This window comes from Sarcophilus harrisii, chromosome 2 (genome assembly GCF_902635505.1).
Source record: "Sarcophilus harrisii chromosome 2, mSarHar1.11, whole genome shotgun sequence".
NCBI lineage: Eukaryota > Metazoa > Chordata > Mammalia > Dasyuromorphia > Dasyuridae > Sarcophilus > Sarcophilus harrisii.
This window is the reverse complement of record NC_045427.1, coordinates 221,371,040-221,390,393: the sequence shown is the minus strand read 5'-3', so window position 1 is coordinate 221,390,393 and position 19,354 is coordinate 221,371,040. Positions and strand designations below refer to the sequence as shown.

Below are 19,354 nucleotides of genomic sequence, written 5' to 3'. Positions count from 1 at the left end.
ATTTGAACTCAGATCTTCCTGATTCCAGGGCCAGTGCTCTATCCACTACTATCATGTGATCTTGAGAGTCTCTCTCCCTCTCCCTCCCTTTCTTCCTCTCCCTACTGTTCTCCTTCTATCTATCCCTGTCTCTCTCTCTGTTCCTGTCTCTCTTTGTCTGTCTCTCTCTCTCTGTCTTTGTGTTTCTGTTTCTCTGTATTTCTGTCTCTCTCTGTCTCTCTGTGTATCTCTATCAGTCTCACTCTGTGTCTTTGTCTCTCTGTCTCTCTCTATATTTCCCTCTGTTTTTCTGTCTTTCTCTCTGTCTCTGTCTCTCTGTATCTCTCTTCCCATCCCTATCCCCAGTTGCCCTTTATGTTGGAGAAATTGTCAAAGGATTTGGGTTTGAGTGTCGCTTATTACCCATGGGACCTTAGACAAATTCCTAACCTCTATGGACCTTATTGCCTCTAAGTTTCCTTCCAGCTCCAATTCTATAATCTTATTATCCTTCCAGATCTAAAATCCTTTAATGTTTTTTTTTTTATTTTCAGCTATTATCCAATTTTTTTTTTTATTATAGTAACTTTTTATTGACAGAATCCATGCCAGGGTAATTTTTTTTTACGTTATCCCTTGCACTCACTTCTATTCAGATTTTTCCCTCCCACCCTCCACCCCCTCCCCTAGATGGCAAGCAGTCCTATATATGTTGAATATGTCCTAGTATATCCTAGATACAATGTATGTGTGCAGATCCAAACAGTTTTCTTGTTGCACAGGGAGAATTGGATTCAGAAGGTAGAAATAACCCGGGAAGAAAAACAAAAATGCAAACAGTTTATATTCATTTCCCAGTGTTTTTTTCTTTGGGTGTAGCTGCTTCTGTCCATCATTGATCAATTGAAACTGAATTAGGTCTCTTTGTCAAAGAAATCCACTTCCATCAGATTACATCTTCATACAGTAATCCTTTAATGTTTTAATTTGAGTTGGTTAATTCTTCCTTAAGAAATATACCTTGCTACTTCACAAATTATTTTTCTTCCATATAAGAAGAGCTGTGTGCTATTGGGAGAGGGGGAAAGGGATCTAAAAATCCAGGACTTCTTTTTTTTCTTTCTTTTTTTTTTCTAAATGCTTTGGGCAACCTCTGATCTCTCTGTGTTTCAATTTCCCCAGTAGCATGTAAAGCAAAGGCCTATATCTTGAATTGATAGCATTAGCTTCAGGCTTTTCTCCTGAATGAGATCATAGAATCATGAGGCCTTAGAAATTATCCAATCCAATATCTTCATATTACAGATGAAAAAACTGAGTCCAGAAGGAGAAAGGGACTCATTCAAGATCATATGGATAATAAGCTTGATAAACAATCTTCACAGAATCTTTGTTGCCAGTTAGGCTCCAAGAAGAATATAACAAGGCAAAAGCCCAGGCTGGAGTCTCAAGTTGCTCACAACTGAATTCCAGAACTGTTTGGGCCAACATTAAGCCTTCCAGGACAGTTTCTCAACAGAACTCCCAAGAGGCTGATGAGAGGTTTTCACTTGCCCTGCTCCTTTGCTGGTAGCCAAACTAAGAAGCTATAAAGTAGCAAGAGAGAAGGCAAGAGGAGAAATAGCTAGGGGGATGGAAGTGTTCCCCCTTCACACCTGGGCCAACATGGTCTAGATAACTGAGACTATGTTGTATTCACAAAGTCCTTTGAAACAGGTCCAGAGAAAGAGACTTCAGCACTCTGGCTGGTAGCTAAGGGGAATGAGTCAAATCCAGGGGATGTTTTTCTCTGATCCCATGACTCTAGGCTGTTTCAAAACTCTCCACCAGGGAATACTGGCTGATGCTGAGAGTGTTGACCTAGGCTAGGAGAAAGAAAATTCACCACAGACATACAGGATAATAGCATGTTAAAGCTGGGAGGGACCTAGTAACATACGTTAGAGCTACAGGGAACCTTAGAACATTAGACATGGAAGGCCAGAACTGAAAAGGAGTTTACGATATGGAATCAATGAACTGGAAGGAGTCTGGTGTTGGTCACAGGCTCTCCCCCACATCTGGAATGCTTTCACTCTTCACTTCTACCTTTGGAAACCCCTTAATTCCCTTCAAAGGTTACTTCAATGCCATCACCCACAGAAAGTTCTTTTATCTCGATTCCTCTGGCCCAGTTGTTAATCTGCTGACTTTCCTCACCCCCTCACCATATCACATTGTATTTATTCAGTATACATTTTGTATTTCCTTTTCTGTATACCTGTTAATCTAAAACAGTGCTTGGCAGTTGCTCTGTTGTTCAATCATTTTCAGGCATGTCTGACCCCTCCTTCCCCACCCCCCACCCCCAGCCTTGGGGTTTTCTTGGCAAACATCCTGGAATGACTTTGCTTTGCTAGCCCTAATAAATATTGGTTAAATGAATGAAGTGAATGGCATAACTACCAGATACCTTGGAGATCTAATCCTGTCCCACATTTTATAGATGGAGAAACTAAGGTGCAGTGAGTGGCTTTTCTCATGATCCTCCATGAATTAAATTAAATGAAAAATCATTTAAAAATGATTTTTAAAAATCATTTTGTATATTGAGATATAGTTTCTCTGAAGTAAAGTGAGATGTCCTTGCCCTAGCTGTTTCTGACAGCCCAGCGAGGGGGTGATCCTGCAGACTCTCAGATGCCCAGATATGAAAAGCAACCCCCAGGGAGGGGTTGCTGGCCTGAAGGGTGGAGAGGAGCTGGGACAGCTGCTAGCTGGGCAGCTTTTCCTCTCAGGGCTCCAGCCATCCTAGCTCAAGACTCCCCTCTGCCTTCTCAATGGGTTATGGGGCCTCACCTTGAGGTGAATGAAAATGTCAGCCGGAATGTGGGGAGGAAAGAATGCTGAGCCCCGTCCAAACCTACTCGCGTTTGTGTTTCATTTTCTGAGTGACATCAGAACCCTTGGAGTATAAGACCCACAGGACTGGACTGGAGCCATCGGCCGGCTGCACACACACACACACACACACACACACACACACACACACTCTCTCACACTGCTGCCTTCCAGCTGCGAGGGGAATGATATGGTGAAGCCAGAGAGCCGGGAGCACCATGAGAACTCCACGGGAGAGGCCTCTCCTCGGGCTCTCTATCCTCTGCCTCCTGTCTGAGGTAAGGGAATTGCTACACCTTACTGTATTCAAGTTCTCTCGTTTGAGACTTTAATAAAAAAAAAAAGAGGAGCAAAGATTTACCACATGTGCTTCTCTCCACATCCCCCCGTGACCCTGAGCCCCACCAAGCTGCCTCCCCCCGCATGCGCTCCGTTCTGTCCCCATCCCTGAGCTTTGGGTCAGCCCTTTCACCCCGAGATCCGGGGAAAGGAATGATGCTTCTCTCCCAACATCTCGGAGAAGAGAGAGCCAATGAGTGACTAGGTTTAGTAGTACATCAGTGACAAGGTTGCGCTCAGGGATCCGTCCGTTCGCTGTCTTCTAGGGGAAGCGAGGTGCTCAGCAGGCAGTCAATTCCAGTGCTGTTCCTGGAAATCGTGGAACATTGATTAAGGTACCGGGCGCAGATGTGCACCGGGCAGGGCTGGACAGCATTGCGTAGGCGCTGACTGAGGGCTGCCGGCTTGTCGCAGTTGCCATCGGTCTATCCCTTTGGAATTCCTCGGGTCCTTGTTCCAGGCATCTCCCGAGTTGGAAATAACAAGCCATGATATCACTGCAATTTCATGCTCGTTGGCAACCTGACCCAATCACTTTACTTTCCGGGCTGTAGGTATCTGGGGCAAAAACTGCTCGAGTGCCATGTACTTCTGAATGGTGCCCAGGGGCCCATCTCAGAGGTGAGTGCGTTGCTTCCGACTTCAGTGATTGAACATCTCCCTCCTCCCCATCTCTCTCTCTCTCTCTCTCTCTCTCTCTCTCTCTCTCTCTCTCTCTCTCTCTCTCTCTTTCTGTCTGTCTCTCTCTCCTGTCACTCTGTCTCTCACTCTGTCTCTGTCTCTGTGACTCTATGTCTGTGTCTGTCTCTCTCTCTCTCCCATCCTTCCTTCCTCCCTTCCTCCCTCCCTCCTTTCCTTCCTCCCTTTCTCCTTGTTTCTCTCTCTCCCTCCCTCCTTTCCTTCCTTCACTCCTTTTCTCCCTCCCCTCCTTTTCTACTTCCCTTCCTCTTTCCCTTCTTTTCTTCTTTCCTTCCTTCCTTCCTTCTTCCTTTCCTTCTTTCCTTTCTTCTTTCCTTCCTTTCTTCTTCCCTCCCTTCCTCCCTCCCTTTCTCCTTGTTTCTCTCCCTCTCTCCTTGTTTCTCTCCCTCCCTCCCTTCCTTCCTCCCTCCTTTCCTTCCTTCACTATTTTTCTCCCTCCCCTCCTTTTCTACTTCTCTTCCTCTTTTCCTTTCTTCCTTCCTCCCTTCCTTCACTATTTTTCTCCCTCCCCTCCTTTTCTACTTCTCTTCCTCTTTTCCTTTCTTCCTTCCTCCCTTCCTTCCTTCTTTCCTTCCTTCCTTCCTTCCTTCCTTCCTTCCTTCCTTCCTTCCTTCCTTCCCTTCCCTTTTCCCATCCCTTTCCTTCTCTCTTTCCACCCCTTTCTCTTTTTTCCCCTTTCTTTTCCACTCTCTTCCTTTTCTTTTCTTCTCTCTATCTCCCCCTCTTCTTCTCTCTCCTCTTATTTATCTTTTTACTCTTTCTCTTCTTTCCCTCCTTTCAGCCATTATTCTATCTATCTATCTCATGCAAGGAAAAGACAGGGAGACTAGAGTCAGGAGGTCTAAAACCCCCTTTTCCCTAGTATCCTTTATCTTGTTGCTTTCTTTAATTGCTTCTTCTAGAGGCATGTGAAAGCATGGCTTCCAAAAAATATTGGAATCAGGGAGAGGAAATGATGGCCAGGGAAGGCTACTTGGGAGGGGGAGAGCAGGTAGTGAGGAAGGACAGGGAGCCACTATGGGAACAAGGTTCCTAGAATAAAAAAGAACTTAAGAAGATTAACACAGACAACAATACCCCCCCCCAAAAAAAAAATCCCAACAAAAAACCTCTCTTAGATATACTCTCCCTTCCCCTCTCCTCTAATTGCTTCTCCCTCTCCCAGGAATCTGGCTAGAAGCCTATGCTATGAGTAAAGGATTTAGTCATCACGAACACTTAAAACCACAACAGTTTTCTGGGAGGAAAAATTAGATTCTTTCAGACAGGTTGTGGATTTCTAAATTAGGGACAGGGGAGAAGGGTAAAGGGAAGAGTGGGTAAGTGATAGGTCTGGGCCAGGAGCACTGAATCTAGGGAGGAAGAAGTTCATAAACTCTTGGTACACCTTGATCACAGAATTAAAGATTTCAATCTGGAAGGGCTATTGAGTCCAATGTTCTTCTTTTATACATAGGAATATGAGGCACAGAGAGATTAAGTGACACAGCTGGAAATTCGGTTTTTTAAAATAGATTTTCTAACTCCTTTCTACTACAGATAAATAAAGTGAGGCCCAGAGAGGGGAAATAACATGTCCAAAATCACACAGCTATTTAATGCTTAATATAAGATGTTTACATATATAGGTTACTCTACCCCTAAAATAATTTTTGTTCTTTTCTTCTCTTCCTTTTTTTCCTTCTTTTTCCAAATTCTATCCATTCTGGAAGCCAAGAGACTTAAATTTGAGTTCCAGTTTTGCCACTAAGCTACCTGTATGATCCTGGGGAAATTACTCACTTTATAGGCTCATAGGACTTATATGTACAGGGAACTTCTGAGATCATTTGGCTCAAGTGGCTCATTAAACGAAATCAAATAAAGGAATACACAGAGACTTGTCCAAGATCACTCCTTATGAGGTTACATACAGAATAGGGATTCAGACCTAGGTCTTTAGACTCTAAATGTAATATATTCTTCCACAGGTTACCTTAAAGAAAATCATAGGATCATAGATTAGAGATTAGTTAGTCCATGCTTGGAGAGCTAAATATGTAACTTGTCCAAGACCACACTGAGAAGGATTTGAACCCAGGTCCAATGGCTCCAAATTCAGCACATCTTTCAGTATGCTAGGATTCTTCCAGAAGGAATTGTAGCCATTTCCAATCATTAGTCTTGTGAGGAAACTAACTCAGCATGAGAACTAGTCTTGGAGTGGGTTTCTGGGACTTTATTATTATAAAATGGGGTGCCATGGTGAGACAGTGGAAAGAGATAAATATCTGAAAAGACAGATTTTAAAAAATAAAAGGTAAAATTTTCAGATACACAATAGGCATTCACATCCATAGAAAGAATAGTTCTTTTGATATAGGCTTCAATATTCAAGAGGCTTGAATAGTTCAATTGCTTTTAGAAAGGCTGGTGAAACTATGAACTTGCCTATAGAGCAGATTTATAGTATTACCTAACATCCCAAGCTATATCTGTATTTCGTTATATCTATCTATCTATCTACCTTTCTATCTATCTATCATCTATTTAATTTCCCAAAGGACTTTGGGAGGGGGGTTGGAAATGACTGAATAGAAGCATCATCATGTGAATGCTACATGTAATGGCTTCCATAGGGAAAGAGCTTTGGAAAAAAGGATAGAAAGTGCCACACTTTTCTTCTCCTGCCTGGCGATGACAATTTCAGTGTTGAAGAAGAGGCTCAAAGAGGAAGACTTTTATTGAGATTGTTGTCTTAGAAGGAGCCCCGTAACACTTCAGCTGAAGAGAAGGCAGTAGCACCTTGTCCAAGACAGTAGCTGCCCATCAGTGAGTGAGCTGCTGTATCCTGAGTGGCTTAGCACATCCCATCCTAACAGCAGCTGTCTGTTGCCAGTGACTCATGGCATGGATGTATGTTACTGATTTCTCCTTGCTGAAGGGGTTCAATCTTAGTCTCTAGGCAGAATAGCCTCAAACTTAAAGTATTTTGTAGCATTTCCCCCATTGAGTTTATTTCTGAATACAGCACAGAAAATAGATGGAAGTCATTCCTCTACTTATGGAAACTGGCATCTCTGCTACCAGGATCAAGTAACTACTGGGCTACATGCCTATGAGTCATCATTTACTAGGTTCAGTGGGCTACCAGTTCCTTGACCGAATCTCACATGATCTACTTTTGCCTGATCTGTTGCACCTCCAACACTCATTCATCTAAGAGCCAAAAAGGACATTTACAAAAAGACAAAGAGACAGAGGTATTATGTTCATACCTACATATTTGCCCAGATGGAGAGATAGAAATCATTCTTGGGAAGTCATTGCTTTCACTATTTCTCTCTCTCCACCAGGAGGCTTACCACAATCTCTGCCAGGAAAGAGAGATCAGTTTAACTGGTTAACATTTTTGTTTGCACACCCGCTTCTGAGTCAGTAACCAGTTAAAAGGCTCTTCTTTGACATACAGTAAGTTGTCAAAAACAGTTGTAGAGTACCTCTGCATGCTCTAAAGTCCATGTGAAGGATTTCATCAGACAGATCATGCTGGACATGTTCACAAGGTTTGGACTGTTATTGGATAGTTATATGGTAAATTGACTTGAATTGAATCCTTGTTCTACCACTAAATAGTTTTATGTGACCTTAAATAAGTTACTTCCCCTAAATTTCTTCCTAGATAAAATTATTGGGTTAGACTACATGATTTCTAAGATTTATTCCATCTCTAAATTTCATAAAATAGCTGTAGGTTGCATTCTAAATATGTAGACTCTTAGCTTGCATGTAGCATAGATATCTCATCTGAAATCTAGCTTTCTCCAAAGGGGACTTTAATTTTTCTTTTTGAAGAGTAAGATGAGAACTAGAGTTAGGCTCTTGCTCTTTCCCTTACCTCTCTCCAAGAAGGGTTTTGGGCTAGAATAACATCTACACACCTCAAACACTAATAGTCTAGAGTTAGAATATTTTGTGGGGTTCAAGACAAATGCTACTTTCCCTGAGTCCTTTCAAAGGGATAGCAATGCTTAGTTTGCTACTGCTAATTTTTCTCCCTTCCATCAAATGTTGGCTGCACAAAAGATCATTATAAATAGCCAGTATACCTCTATCAAAATAAACAGTAAAGAGAAATTAGAAAAGTTATTCAGATTAAAATAGACCAAAGAAGGCACAAAAATAAAAGAACTCTTCAGCTGGGAGTAAGAAAAGATTTTAGCTGTCTCACCAAGGGGAATTTGCTTTTAAGAGTCTCTAGTGTTACAAGTTCTGGAAGTCAAAGTTGATGTTGGGGGCCAGCTCCCCACATGTTGACTTTTTTAATGGAAGTCTAATTGCCACTCAAAAGTCTTAATTTGTCTCTCTCAACTAATTCTCTCTAAGATCTGTATCTTTGAAATTCCTTCTTCCTTCACATAGCTTTACAGTATTGTAACAGCATTATTTTCTTTTTAAAAAAATTTATTTATTTTTATTTATTATAATAACTTTTTTATTGACAGAACCTATGCTAGGGTAATTTCTTTTACAACATTATCCCTTGCACTCACTTCTGTTCCGATTTTTCCCCTGTCTCCTTCCACCCCCTCCCCTAGATGGCAAGCAGTCCTAGATATGTTGAATATGTCATAGTATATCCTAGATACAATATATGTGTGCAGAACCAAACAGTTTTCTTGTTGCATAGGGAGAATTGGATTCAGAAAATAACCCAGGAAGAAAAACAAAAATGCAAACAGTTTATATTCATTTCCCAGTGTTCTTTCTTTGGGTGTAGCTGCTTCTGTCTATCATTGATCAATTGAAACTGAATTAGGTCTCTTTATCAAAAGAAATCTTTATCTTTATCTATATTTATATCTATAATATCTATAATAAATATCTATATATTTATCTTTATCAAAGAAATCCACTTCCATCAGAATACATCCTCATACAGTATCGTTGTTGATGTATATAATAATCTCCTGGTTCTGCTCATTTCAGTCAGGATCAGTTCATGTAAGTCTCTCCAAGCCTCTCTGTATTCATCCTGCAACTCAGCATTATTTCAGCCAATTAGGAATCATGTTCCTTTAATTATCATCTCTCTGTTGCTCGACTTCCCAGATATTTTCACAGTTCTCATTTCATTTTGTTCTTATGACATTGGGGAGAAAGGTAGGGCAGATTAATCTCTCCATTTTATATATATATATAGAGAGAGAGAGAGAGAGAGAGAGAGAGAGAGAGAGAGAGAGAGAGAGAGAGAGAGAGAGAGAGAGAGAGAGAGAGAGAGAGAGAGAGAGAGAGAGAGAGAGAGAGAGAGAGAGAGACAGACACAAAGAAAGAGAGACAGAGATACAGAGAGAGACAGAGAGATAGGATTTGGTTAGAGTTTCACAGAGTGGCAGAACTAGGACCCAAATCTGCGTCATCTGATTTCTAATCCAGGCCATTTTATATTAAAGCTGCCTCAGGACATTGCAGAAATGGGAGTTACTATCATTGATCAGTCTTCCTGGTATTCCTATCCTGAAACCAAGTGACCAAGGTTTTTGTCTTTACAGGTGTGTGCTCAGCTCTGCCAGATGCCATGTACCTGTCCTTGGTTACCCCCACGTTGCCCTCCTGGGGCACCTCTGGTCCTGGATGGTTGTGGCTGCTGCAGGGTGTGTGCTCGAAGGCTGGGAGAGCCCTGTGACCAACTAAATATCTGTGACCAGAGCCAGGGACTAGTATGCAACTACAGTACCACCCTGGGAGATAGGAGAGGCACCTGTAACTGTAAGCATGTTTGTGACTTTAGAAGGGGTAAGCATGGGAAGCAGATTGGGTATAAAGGATTGGAATTTCCTCCAGGGCTAGTCCTCAACAAATGAACTTCCTTTCTCTGAGAGCAGAGGCACCAGGGACATTTGGAAGTTGTCCAGACTCCCTCTGAGCACAAGTTGCCTTGGACTTAGCCTTTGGAGTCATTTCCTGGGTAGGACAGTCTCTGGGCTAGGGTTGTCTTCACTGAAATCACAGGAGACAGAGAAAGATCTCAGGCCAAAAAATCTCATAATGTGAGATATAGAAAGGATCTAAAGACATATAGAATGAAACATTAGCAGTCATCCAGTTCAACACTATCATCTTATAGAAAAAGAAACTGAAAGGAACTAATTTGTCCATGTTCACACAACTAAACAGTATCAGAGCCAAGATTCAAATATAGCATTCTTGAACTCTAGGTTGTGTGATTCTTCCACTAAACCAGTCCAATGGACTTCTTAAGGAAATATCACTACAGGTTGAGAGTGGTCAAGAAAGGCTTCCTGGAGAAGGTAGAGCTTGAAGTAGACTATGAAGGACCCTACAACTAGCCAGTTCCTCTAGTACCTACCTACTTCAGGAACCGAAGTCTGCTGAAGATCCTTTGGAGTAACTTAAATTAAAAATCTAAATCATTTTTTTTTTTTGCTTAGAAGAGTTATCAAGTGAGAATTTTAGAGATGGAAGGGAATAAAAATGTACTTTTAATTGAAAGGACCTCAGAGGGCATCTAATCTAATTTTATTTTACAGACAAATCATGTAGCCTCTCTTCAATTTTCTTGACATATATTTCTGTACTCATTCCTCTCTCTCACTCTCCTTCTCCCTCTCCCTCTCTTCCTCCCTCCTTCCCTCTCTCTTGTTTGTTTCTCTCTCTCTCTTGCTTGTCTCTGTGTATGCCAGATTCTGTCTTCTCTTTGTGTTCCTCTCTGTGTCTTTCTGTCTCTCCCTTTCTTTCTCCTTCCCCCTCCCTTCTCTCTCCTTCTTTCTTTCCCTATCTCTGTATTCTTCCCCTTTTTGATCAGAGAAGATGAAAATGAGTTTCAAATGTTGCCCACTCTTCTCACCCCCTCCTTGTCTACATACATGTTTGTTTTTCATCTTGATTGAGATAATTTCCCCTAAGTTTCCTATCCCTTCCCCCAACCTATTATATTCCTCTTCCCTTCTTTTCATAAAAAGATCATCAAAGCATAAGTGAATCATTCTCACTACTTGTCTAATTAGACTCCATCTAAGAGTCTAGACAGTAATAAGGTTAAGGGGGGATGTATATAACATCTCTTCATATTTGAATATAAATAACTTTTCCTTGTTTATTATCTTGTTTATTATCTTTTGATATTTACTTTTTTTCTGTTTCTCTTAACTCCTGTGCTTGAACTTCAAAGATTCTATGCAACTCTGGTTTTTTTCAATAGGAATGCTTGGAAGTCTTCTATTTCATTAAAGATTCATTTTTTTCCCCTTGAGCTTATACTTAGCTTTGTAAGTAAGTTATTCTTGATGGTAAGTCCATATCCTTTTCCTTTTGAAATATTGTATTCTGAGCTCTCAGCTACTCTATGCTATGATCCTGAGAGTGGTTCCTCGGTACCTGAATTCTTTCTTTGTGGCTGCTTAAAGTATTTTTTCCTTGATCTGAAAACTGGACATGAGCTATAAAGTTCTTGAGAGTTTTGAGTTTGATGGTTTTTTCAGGAGCTGACCAGTGGATTTTTTCTATTTTATTTTGCCCTCTACTTCTAAGAGATTTGGGAATTTTCTTTTAACATTTTTTTTTTTTTTGCAATATGATATCTAGACTTTTTATTATTATTATTTTTAAACTTTTTTTTTTTTTTTTTTTTTGCCAAGGCAATTGGGGTTAAATGACTTGCCCAGGGTCACACACCTAGGAAGTGTTAAGTGTCTGAGGCCAAATTTGAACTTGGGTCCTCCTGACTTCAGGGCTGGTGCTCTATCTACTGTGCAACCTAGTTGCCCCTAGACTCGTTTTTGTGTTAGGGTGTGTAGGTAGTAAAATAATTCTTAATGTTTTTTCTTCTTGATCTTTTTCCAAGTCAGGTTTTCATGTTTTAGTTTTTGTTTTTGTTATGAAATTTTCTTTTATTTTTTTCCACTCTTTTGACTTGGTTTTACTATTTCCCATTGGCTCATAAAGCCAATGGTTTTCTCTTCAGTTCTTTCTAATTTTCAGGGAGTTTGTACTTGTAAATAAGTGCCAAGTGATTACCAATCCTTGCAATTCTCTCTTCTATAGCCTTCATTTCTTTTCCAATATTTTCTTCTAGTTCTCTCATCTTATTTATAAAAACATTTAAAAATTTTAAAAATTTAGTTCATCCCTTCCAGGAATTATAGTTGAATCTAGGCCTAAGTTACATTTTTTTTCTTTTAATCTTTTCTTCTAGATGTTTTCAAGTCATTCTCTTCCCTTGAACATCATAATATTTATTTATTTATTTTTTACTCATTCTTCCAGCCTACTTCCTTTTTTTTAATTTTTTAAAAAAATTAATAGCCTTTTATTTACAGGTTATATGCATGGGTAACTTTACAGCATTAACAATTGCCAAACCTCTTGTTCCAATTTTTCACCTCTTACCCCCCACCCCCTCCCCTAGATGGCAGGATGACCAGTAGATGTTAAATACATTAAAATATAAATTAGATACACAATAAGTATACATGACCAAAACGTTATTTTGCTGTACAAAAAGAATCAGACTCTGAAATATTGTACAATTAGCTTGTGAAGGAAATCAGAAATGCATGTGGGCATAAATATAGGGATTGGGAATTCAATGTAATGGTTTTTAGTCATCTCCCAGAGTTCTTTCTCTGGGTGTAGCTGGTTCAGTTCATTACTGTTCCATTGGAAATGATTTGGTTGATCTCGTTGCTGAGGATGGCCAGGTCCATCAGAACTGGTCATCATATAGTATTGTTGTTGAAGTATATAATGATCTTCTGGTCCTGCTCATTTCACTCAGCATCAGTTCGTGTAAGTCTCTCCAGGCCTTTCTGAAATCGTCCTGTTGGTCATTTCTTTTTTTTTCTTTTTTTTTATTTGATAGCCTTTTATTTACAGGATATATGCATGGGTAACTTTACAGCATTAACAATTGCCAAACCTCTTGTTCCAATTTTCACCTCTTACCCCCCCCCCCCCCCCCCAGATGGCAGGATGACCAGTAGATGTTAAGTACATTAAATATAAATTAGATACACAATAAGTATACATGACCAAAACGTTATTTTGCTGTACAAAAAGAATCAGACTCTGAAATATTGTACAATTAGCTTGTGAAGGAAATCAAAAATGCATATGGGCATAAATATAGGAATTGGGAATTCAATGTAATGCTTTTTAGTCATCTCCCAGAGTTCTTTCTCTGGGCATAGCTGGTTCAGTTCATTACTGCTCCATTGGAAATGATTTGGTTGATCTCGTTGCTGAGGATGGCCAGGTCCATCAGAACTGGTCATCATATAGTATTGTTGTTGAAGTATATAATGATCTCCTGGTCCTGCTCATTTCACTCAGCATCAGTTCGTGTAAGTCTCTCCAGACCTTTCTGAAATAATCCTGTTGGTCATTTCTTACAGAACAGTAATATAGTTGTGGATTATTTCTAATACCTTTTTAGTAGAATCTCTGGGGTTCTCTAAATATACCATCATGTCGTCGGCAAAGACTGATAATTTGGTTTCCTCATTGCCTATTCTTATTCCTTTAATCTCTTTCTCAGCTCTTATTGCCAAAGCTAGCATTTCTAATACAATATTAAATAGTAATGGTGATAGTGCAGCCTACTTCCTGACAGTGGACTTGATGTGAAGGGTAGGCTCTGCTATACTTCTAGAGGGAAGGTGTGGGCCTTTTCTGTTGCTATTTTCTTGATGTATTGAGTATTGTATAATTCAGGCTCTCAGGGACAACTCATGAGAACCTTAAAGCTTTCAGTGCTCTCATAGGAATCTGATCCAGGGCAAAGTCTGATTGCTATCCCCCTGGTCTAACTTCTTCAAGTTCCTGATCTGGATTTGGAACTGAACAAGAATAAATTGCTGCTGTATGAACCACTGTTAATAACCTTGGAAACTTTGCTCATTTAGCATCATGGAACTTCAGGCCCCACGGTGGTCTGGAATTCCTACTCTTGTTATTACTCTGTAGACTTCATCTGGGCCTAGAATTTGGAACTGAGGCCCTGCTTTTCCCCAAGGTCTGGGCCATATCACTGCTCCTTGCTTCTGAATTTTCTCCTTTCCTCACAGTTCCAAGCACTTGCCATATCTCCTTACTTGGGAACACCACTCTGGGTTTGTCATAGAGCCTGGATAGTGGGTAATAAAAGGTCTCTGTTTCTGTTGAGGTGCCTAGTATAGTTCTGGGGATACTCTGATATGAGTCTGAACTTTCTCTTGCCTGGTACATGGTCTTTCCTTGGTCCTTTTCCCTGTGCTCTCTGCATGGCATTCCTAGTCAGACTCTGTCCCCTCTAACCACAGACTTCTCTGTTTTCCTAAAATAACCTGGGCTGGAAAAAATTGCGACTTTTTCTTAGATTACATTAAGAGAATTTGGTCTGAAACAAAATTTCCTAGATCTATTTAGAGAAGTTTAGGGGGTTAGCTCTCTGTACTGCTTCCTGGTACTATCCCAATTGATGGTGTTTCCCATAATACAGATTTTATGGACTTGGAACCTGAAGCCTAAAATAGGAAGTGACATCCAAAGCCACACAGCAAATTAATGGCACAGCTGGGTTCAAACCCTGGTCTTCTCTTAATACAGTTCTCTTTCTAAGGAAGCCAGGAACCTGAAGGAGGGGTATTCTCTGTCATTGTGCTCACATGCCAAACTCATATGTACTCAAAAGCACATATAAACACATTCATTCTCTGGCTTTCCTGGGAATATATTGGGTATCAGAAAGATAGGAAGTCCTTGGGTTTTCAGGTCTGATCCCTGCCCAACTCAGGCATGAGAGGAGTGAGCCTCCTGACAGCTGTCATGAAAGGTACCAGAAAAAAACAGCTAAGATTAAAGCTCTCCCCCACCCCCACTGTTTCCTCCACAACTGATTTTCCTAAACAGATGCCACTGTTTACAAGACAATCTTATCGACAAGGAGACAGGAGGTCTCCAGGGACTTATACCCCAGCCTGTCTGGAGCAGGAGATTAAGGTGGCAGCCAGCTACTCCTTGGTTTCTAGGAAACGGGCGTCCACATGGCATTAGCCCAAAGTTGCATAGAATTTGGAGTCTGAACTGACTTCTTACTTTTAGGAGGCCGCATGAGAACATGGAGGTAGGGGGACAGTGTGTGCTCCCACATACCCCCTAGCTCTTTGAGGGAAAGACTGGGAGCCAGACTCTCATTCAAAACTGCTCCAATTTGCCTTTCTAACAAGTCTTTATATAGCACTGGTAATCTGTTCTCCACAATGGGAGGGAAATAAGCAAGGTAGAAGAGTAGAAAGACCTCTGAAATTGAAGACAGATCCTGAATTTGTTCATTTCAGGTCCTCATAGTCCCCCTTCTTATTTTCTAACTCTACATTTTTATGACAGATTCCCTGAAAGCTAGATCTGAAACTGTCTCGGTCTTTTTCTGTGTTGGGGAATTCTCCTTTTACCAATAACATTCAGTCCCAAGTGACTTGTGAGGTGTGTGTGGGGAATCCTTAATTTGTCACTTATTTACATTCATCTGTAAGATGAGAGGGGATCTCTCTCAGCTCTGGTTCATAAGATATAAAGATACAAAAAGACAAAGTCTTTTCCCTCAAGGAGGTCATAGACTGGTTGGGGAGACAAAGCATACACATCTGAAACAAGTCCAGAAGAAGTTCCAAGAAGTCCTAATTATGAGAGACAGTATTGTATTCTAATGGGGAGATGTGGGTTGGAATCCTGACTCTGATACTTACTGGCAGTTATGTGGCTCCATAGTGTGAAGAGCACATGGTATCAAGAAGACAATTTCTTGAATTCAAATTTGACTTCAGACTCTTACTAGCTGTGTGATCCTGGGCCAAATCACTTAACTTGTCCACCTTAGTTCCTTACTTGTAAAATGAGCTGGAGAAGGAAATGGCAAACCAGTCCAGTATCTTTGCCAAAACAAGCAAACATATAATCCAAATTGTCAAATGCAACTGAACAAAATAGCAACAAAATTATTAATAGGGTCCCATATTAACTGCTCTATTGTCTAATATACAGGGTAAGAACTGTTGATTATGCTGTATAGGTTTGATAGATTGTTTCTTTAAATATATATGAGCGATTGTTACTATACCTGCCTGGGTGTCAGGGTCTTGATTTTTCCCTTCACAGTTCCAGAGGATGATGGCAGCTGTGAGGTGAATGGGAAGATCTACCAAGATGGGGAGACCTTTCAGCCAAGTTGCAAGTTCCAATGTCACTGCTCAGATGGGGGCTTCACCTGCATCCCCCTTTGTAGTGAGGATGTGCGGCTGCCCAGCTGGGATTGTCCCTACCCTAAACGAGTTGATGTCCCTGGGAAATGCTGCCAAGAATGGGTCTGTGACCAGGGAGTCCAACCCATCCCAGCAGCAGGTAATGACCAAACCCAGGGTCAGTCAAGTCTGACTCAGTACCTTCTAGTCTTCATGTTCCACTTAAGTGCCACATTCCTTCCCCTCCATTCTCTTCTGTCCCCAAACTTTCCCATTATCTTAGCTCATACAGAAAGGTGTGGAGCAGTGATCACAATGCTCCCTTTCTTTTGTTTTGTGGTAGTTTTCACTGTGATTTTGTTAAACACCTAGAGTGCACAAAGTTTAGTTGCTGGGAAAGATAAAAAGTTTAGATGATGATGATGATGATGCTAATAACAACAATAGTAAGAATTCTCAGCACAACAGGGTTTACAAAATACTTCCCTCACAGCAGTCTGTGATTTGAAGTTGAGAATATAAGTGTGATTTCTCCCAGTTTACCAATTATCTCCATGATACCAAGACCAAGAATGATCAAGTGATTTATATAATTGTTAGGATTTAGAAAAGGAACTTAGAAGTCATTCAGTTCTATTCCATTCCATCCAACCCTAAACATTATTCCATTGCCTAGTATGTGCCAGTTAATGTGCTATGTAGATAGTGACAAAAGTAAAAAAAAAATCTCTTACCTAGAGGATGGAGGAGTAAGGGAAAGGAAAAGAAAGGAAAAGACAAAGTTCAGGGAAAGTTTTCAGGAGGAAGTGGCATCTAGATTGGATCTTCAATATTTCAATAAATAGAAGGGCAAGGGGGACACTTCAGGCACAAGGAAGATCAGTGAAGACCATAGATTTGTAGTTAGAAGAGACTTTAGAGGTAAAGTTCAAATCCCTCACTTTACAGATAAGGAAACTGAGGCTAGAAAGGCTATGTATCTTGTGTAGGTTCACATAATTAATAAATATCTGAAGTGAGATTTGAACTTGTTAACCAAACTACAAGTCTATCCACTATATGAATGTAGAATTGGGAAAGAGTGAGTTATGTATGGAGAGGATAGTAAATAATCTAATATGATTGGAGCACAGATTCTGTAGAAGGATGTAAAAATAAGGTTGAAAAGGCAGGATGGAGGCTGATTTGGAAAGGCCTTGAATGTTGGATTAAGTCAAACTGAGACCCGAGAAAGATCTTAACTTAAAAAGGTCAAGGTCTCCCATTGCATCCAGGACTATTTGTTCTGATCTATATCTTGCCACTAAATCCAGATAACTCTGGAGAACAAAGTGAGCCTGATAACCTTGCATAGCCCTCCCTCACCAAAATCCAATTTGCTAGTAGGTTATGGCATCACCTTCCTGATGTCATGGCTCTCTTTGAGAAGGAAGGACAAACAATAACAAGGAGAAGTTTAAATTTTATTTAGTAGGCAATAGGATGCCAGTAAAAGTTTCTGAGCAGAGGAATGATAGAATAGCTATGCATAAGGAAGATATTTAGCACTATATGAAAGAAAGATTAGAGGGGGGGGGGTGACTAGAGGTAGAGAATCTTAGTCTGAAACCATTATAACAGTTCAAGCAAAGGATGATTCCATGGAGGTAAAAGAGAGGCAAGAGGCAAGAAAGCAGAGACTGGATGAACTAGTGTAACTCTATGTTCAATAACTTCTGCAATCTTAAACTCTTCTAAAATCCTCGCCACATCCCTGAACAGAAAGGGACAGGAAAGATCTGGTCATAGAGCTGGGACTAAGCATTTGTGAACTTGCTCAAGTATAAAAATTTCCCCATGTGTGACCCTGGTACCTGGAGGCTTTGAGTTTTTGACATAACATGGCACAGCATAAGCAATTTGACTTAATCCAAAATCAGTCCCTACATCCCATGGAGATGGAGATTTTTCTGGTGTTACAGATATTAATGCCTCCCTCATTGTGCTGTGTGGGGCACCTACTCCTAGCTGGCTACCTATATCTCATTCTGGCTCTTCCTGTCAAAAGTTGAGTTTCTAAGAAATTGCTGACGCAATGTCTCATGCTTCCTTCCTGGTCAGTGCCCCGGTTCCTGGGACCTCCAGTACCACTGTCCCCTGAATTTGTCTGCCAGGAATGGAGCACATTGTGGGGCCCTTGTTCAGCTACCTGTGGGCTGGGTGTGGCCACCCGGGTGACCAATCAGAATCCATACTGCCGGCTGGAGATCCAGAGTCGCCTGTGCCTCCTGAGGGCCTGTCCTCCTTTAAGAGTGCCCCACCTCAGTGTTGCCAATACCCCTTAAGGGGAGGTGTTCCTGTCCATGCTTGTGGATAGAAGCTTCTGGGGCAAGAGAGCCTCCAACTTGTCAGATTTGGAGACTGCCTGCCAACCTCATCTCCCTCTGAGGCTTCCTTCAGGCTGCTCTGACCTTTTGCTTCAATATCTTCCTTTGAAAGAAACTCATTCTCTCAAATGGAGGTACTAATAAGGCTCATATCTACCTTCCAGCCTCTAGAACTCATGATTAGGTGTTGAGCTTCTCCGAGACACTCCAACCAGCCAAGACTCAGTGCACATATGTAGACTTAAGTCATCTTAGCAGCACAAAATATGGGGGAAAAAATCTTCAAGATCATCTAATTCAAGATCATCGAGGATCCATGGAATAGACATCAAAGGGTCTGTGAATGTAAATGGGAAAAATTACTTATGTAATTTCACTAACCTTTAAAATTTGCCTCTATTAGGTATTTTAAAAGAACATTATTCAAAGAAATGGTTTACAGGCTTTATTAGACTGCCAAAGATGTCTATGACATAAAAAAAGTAAGAACTTCTAGTGCAACCCTTCATTCTTCAGAAGAAACTGAGACCTAGCAAAGAGCTATTTATTTAATTGATAGACTGTTCTCTTTTCTTTTACATTTATATTTCACTTTGTTTTTTATGTTTCTTTTTTATTTTTTTAAATAACATTTTATGTTTCCCAATTATTCATAAAGAAAAATTTTAATATTCATTAAATTTTTTGGGATTCAAATTCTTTTCCTTTTTTTCCTTCTTTCTTCTCCTCAAGACCATAAACCATTTAATATAGGTTATATATGTGCAACCATGCAAAACATAGTTCTGCACTAGTCATGTTGTGAAAGAAGACACAGACCAAAAACATGGGGAAAAAAGTGAAAAACAATATGCTTTGATCTGCATTCAGAATTTA

At 40.5% G+C, this 19,354-nt stretch overlaps 1 protein-coding gene across 2 annotated transcripts; it reads left to right on the top strand.

Moving 5' to 3' along the window:
* Window positions 1-2,969: 2,969 nt before the first annotated feature.
* On the top strand, window positions 2,970-19,089 carry CCN5 (cellular communication network factor 5). Of its 2 annotated transcripts, none has more exons than XM_003757754.3 (4): window positions 2,970-3,137; window positions 9,429-9,645; window positions 16,030-16,272; window positions 18,213-19,089. In XM_003757754.3, the coding sequence occupies exons 1-4, from the start codon at window positions 3,078-3,080 to the stop codon at window positions 18,434-18,436; spliced, it is 744 nt and encodes a 247-aa protein (XP_003757802.1). In that variant the 5' UTR covers window positions 2,970-3,077; the 3' UTR covers window positions 18,437-19,089. The 2 variants fall into 2 exon arrangements, with proteins under 2 accessions (XP_003757802.1, XP_031807421.1); XM_031951561.1 differs by lacking the exon at window positions 2,970-3,137 and adding an exon at window positions 3,302-3,819.
* The last annotated feature ends 265 nt before the right edge of the window (window positions 19,090-19,354 follow it).

Excerpts from the sequence above, each read along its gene's own strand:
- CCN5 (XM_031951561.1), top strand. The coding sequence starts at position 3,706 with ATGCTCGTTGGCAACCTGACCCAATCACTTTACTTTCCGGGCTGTAGG. Across the intron at positions 3,820-9,428 it reads CCCAGGGGCCCATCTCAGAG|GTGTGTGCTCAGCTCTGCCA; the intron begins GTGAGTGCGTTG and ends TTGTCTTTACAG. Across the intron at positions 16,273-18,212 it reads CCAACCCATCCCAGCAGCAG|TGCCCCGGTTCCTGGGACCT; the intron begins GTAATGACCAAA and ends CTTCCTGGTCAG.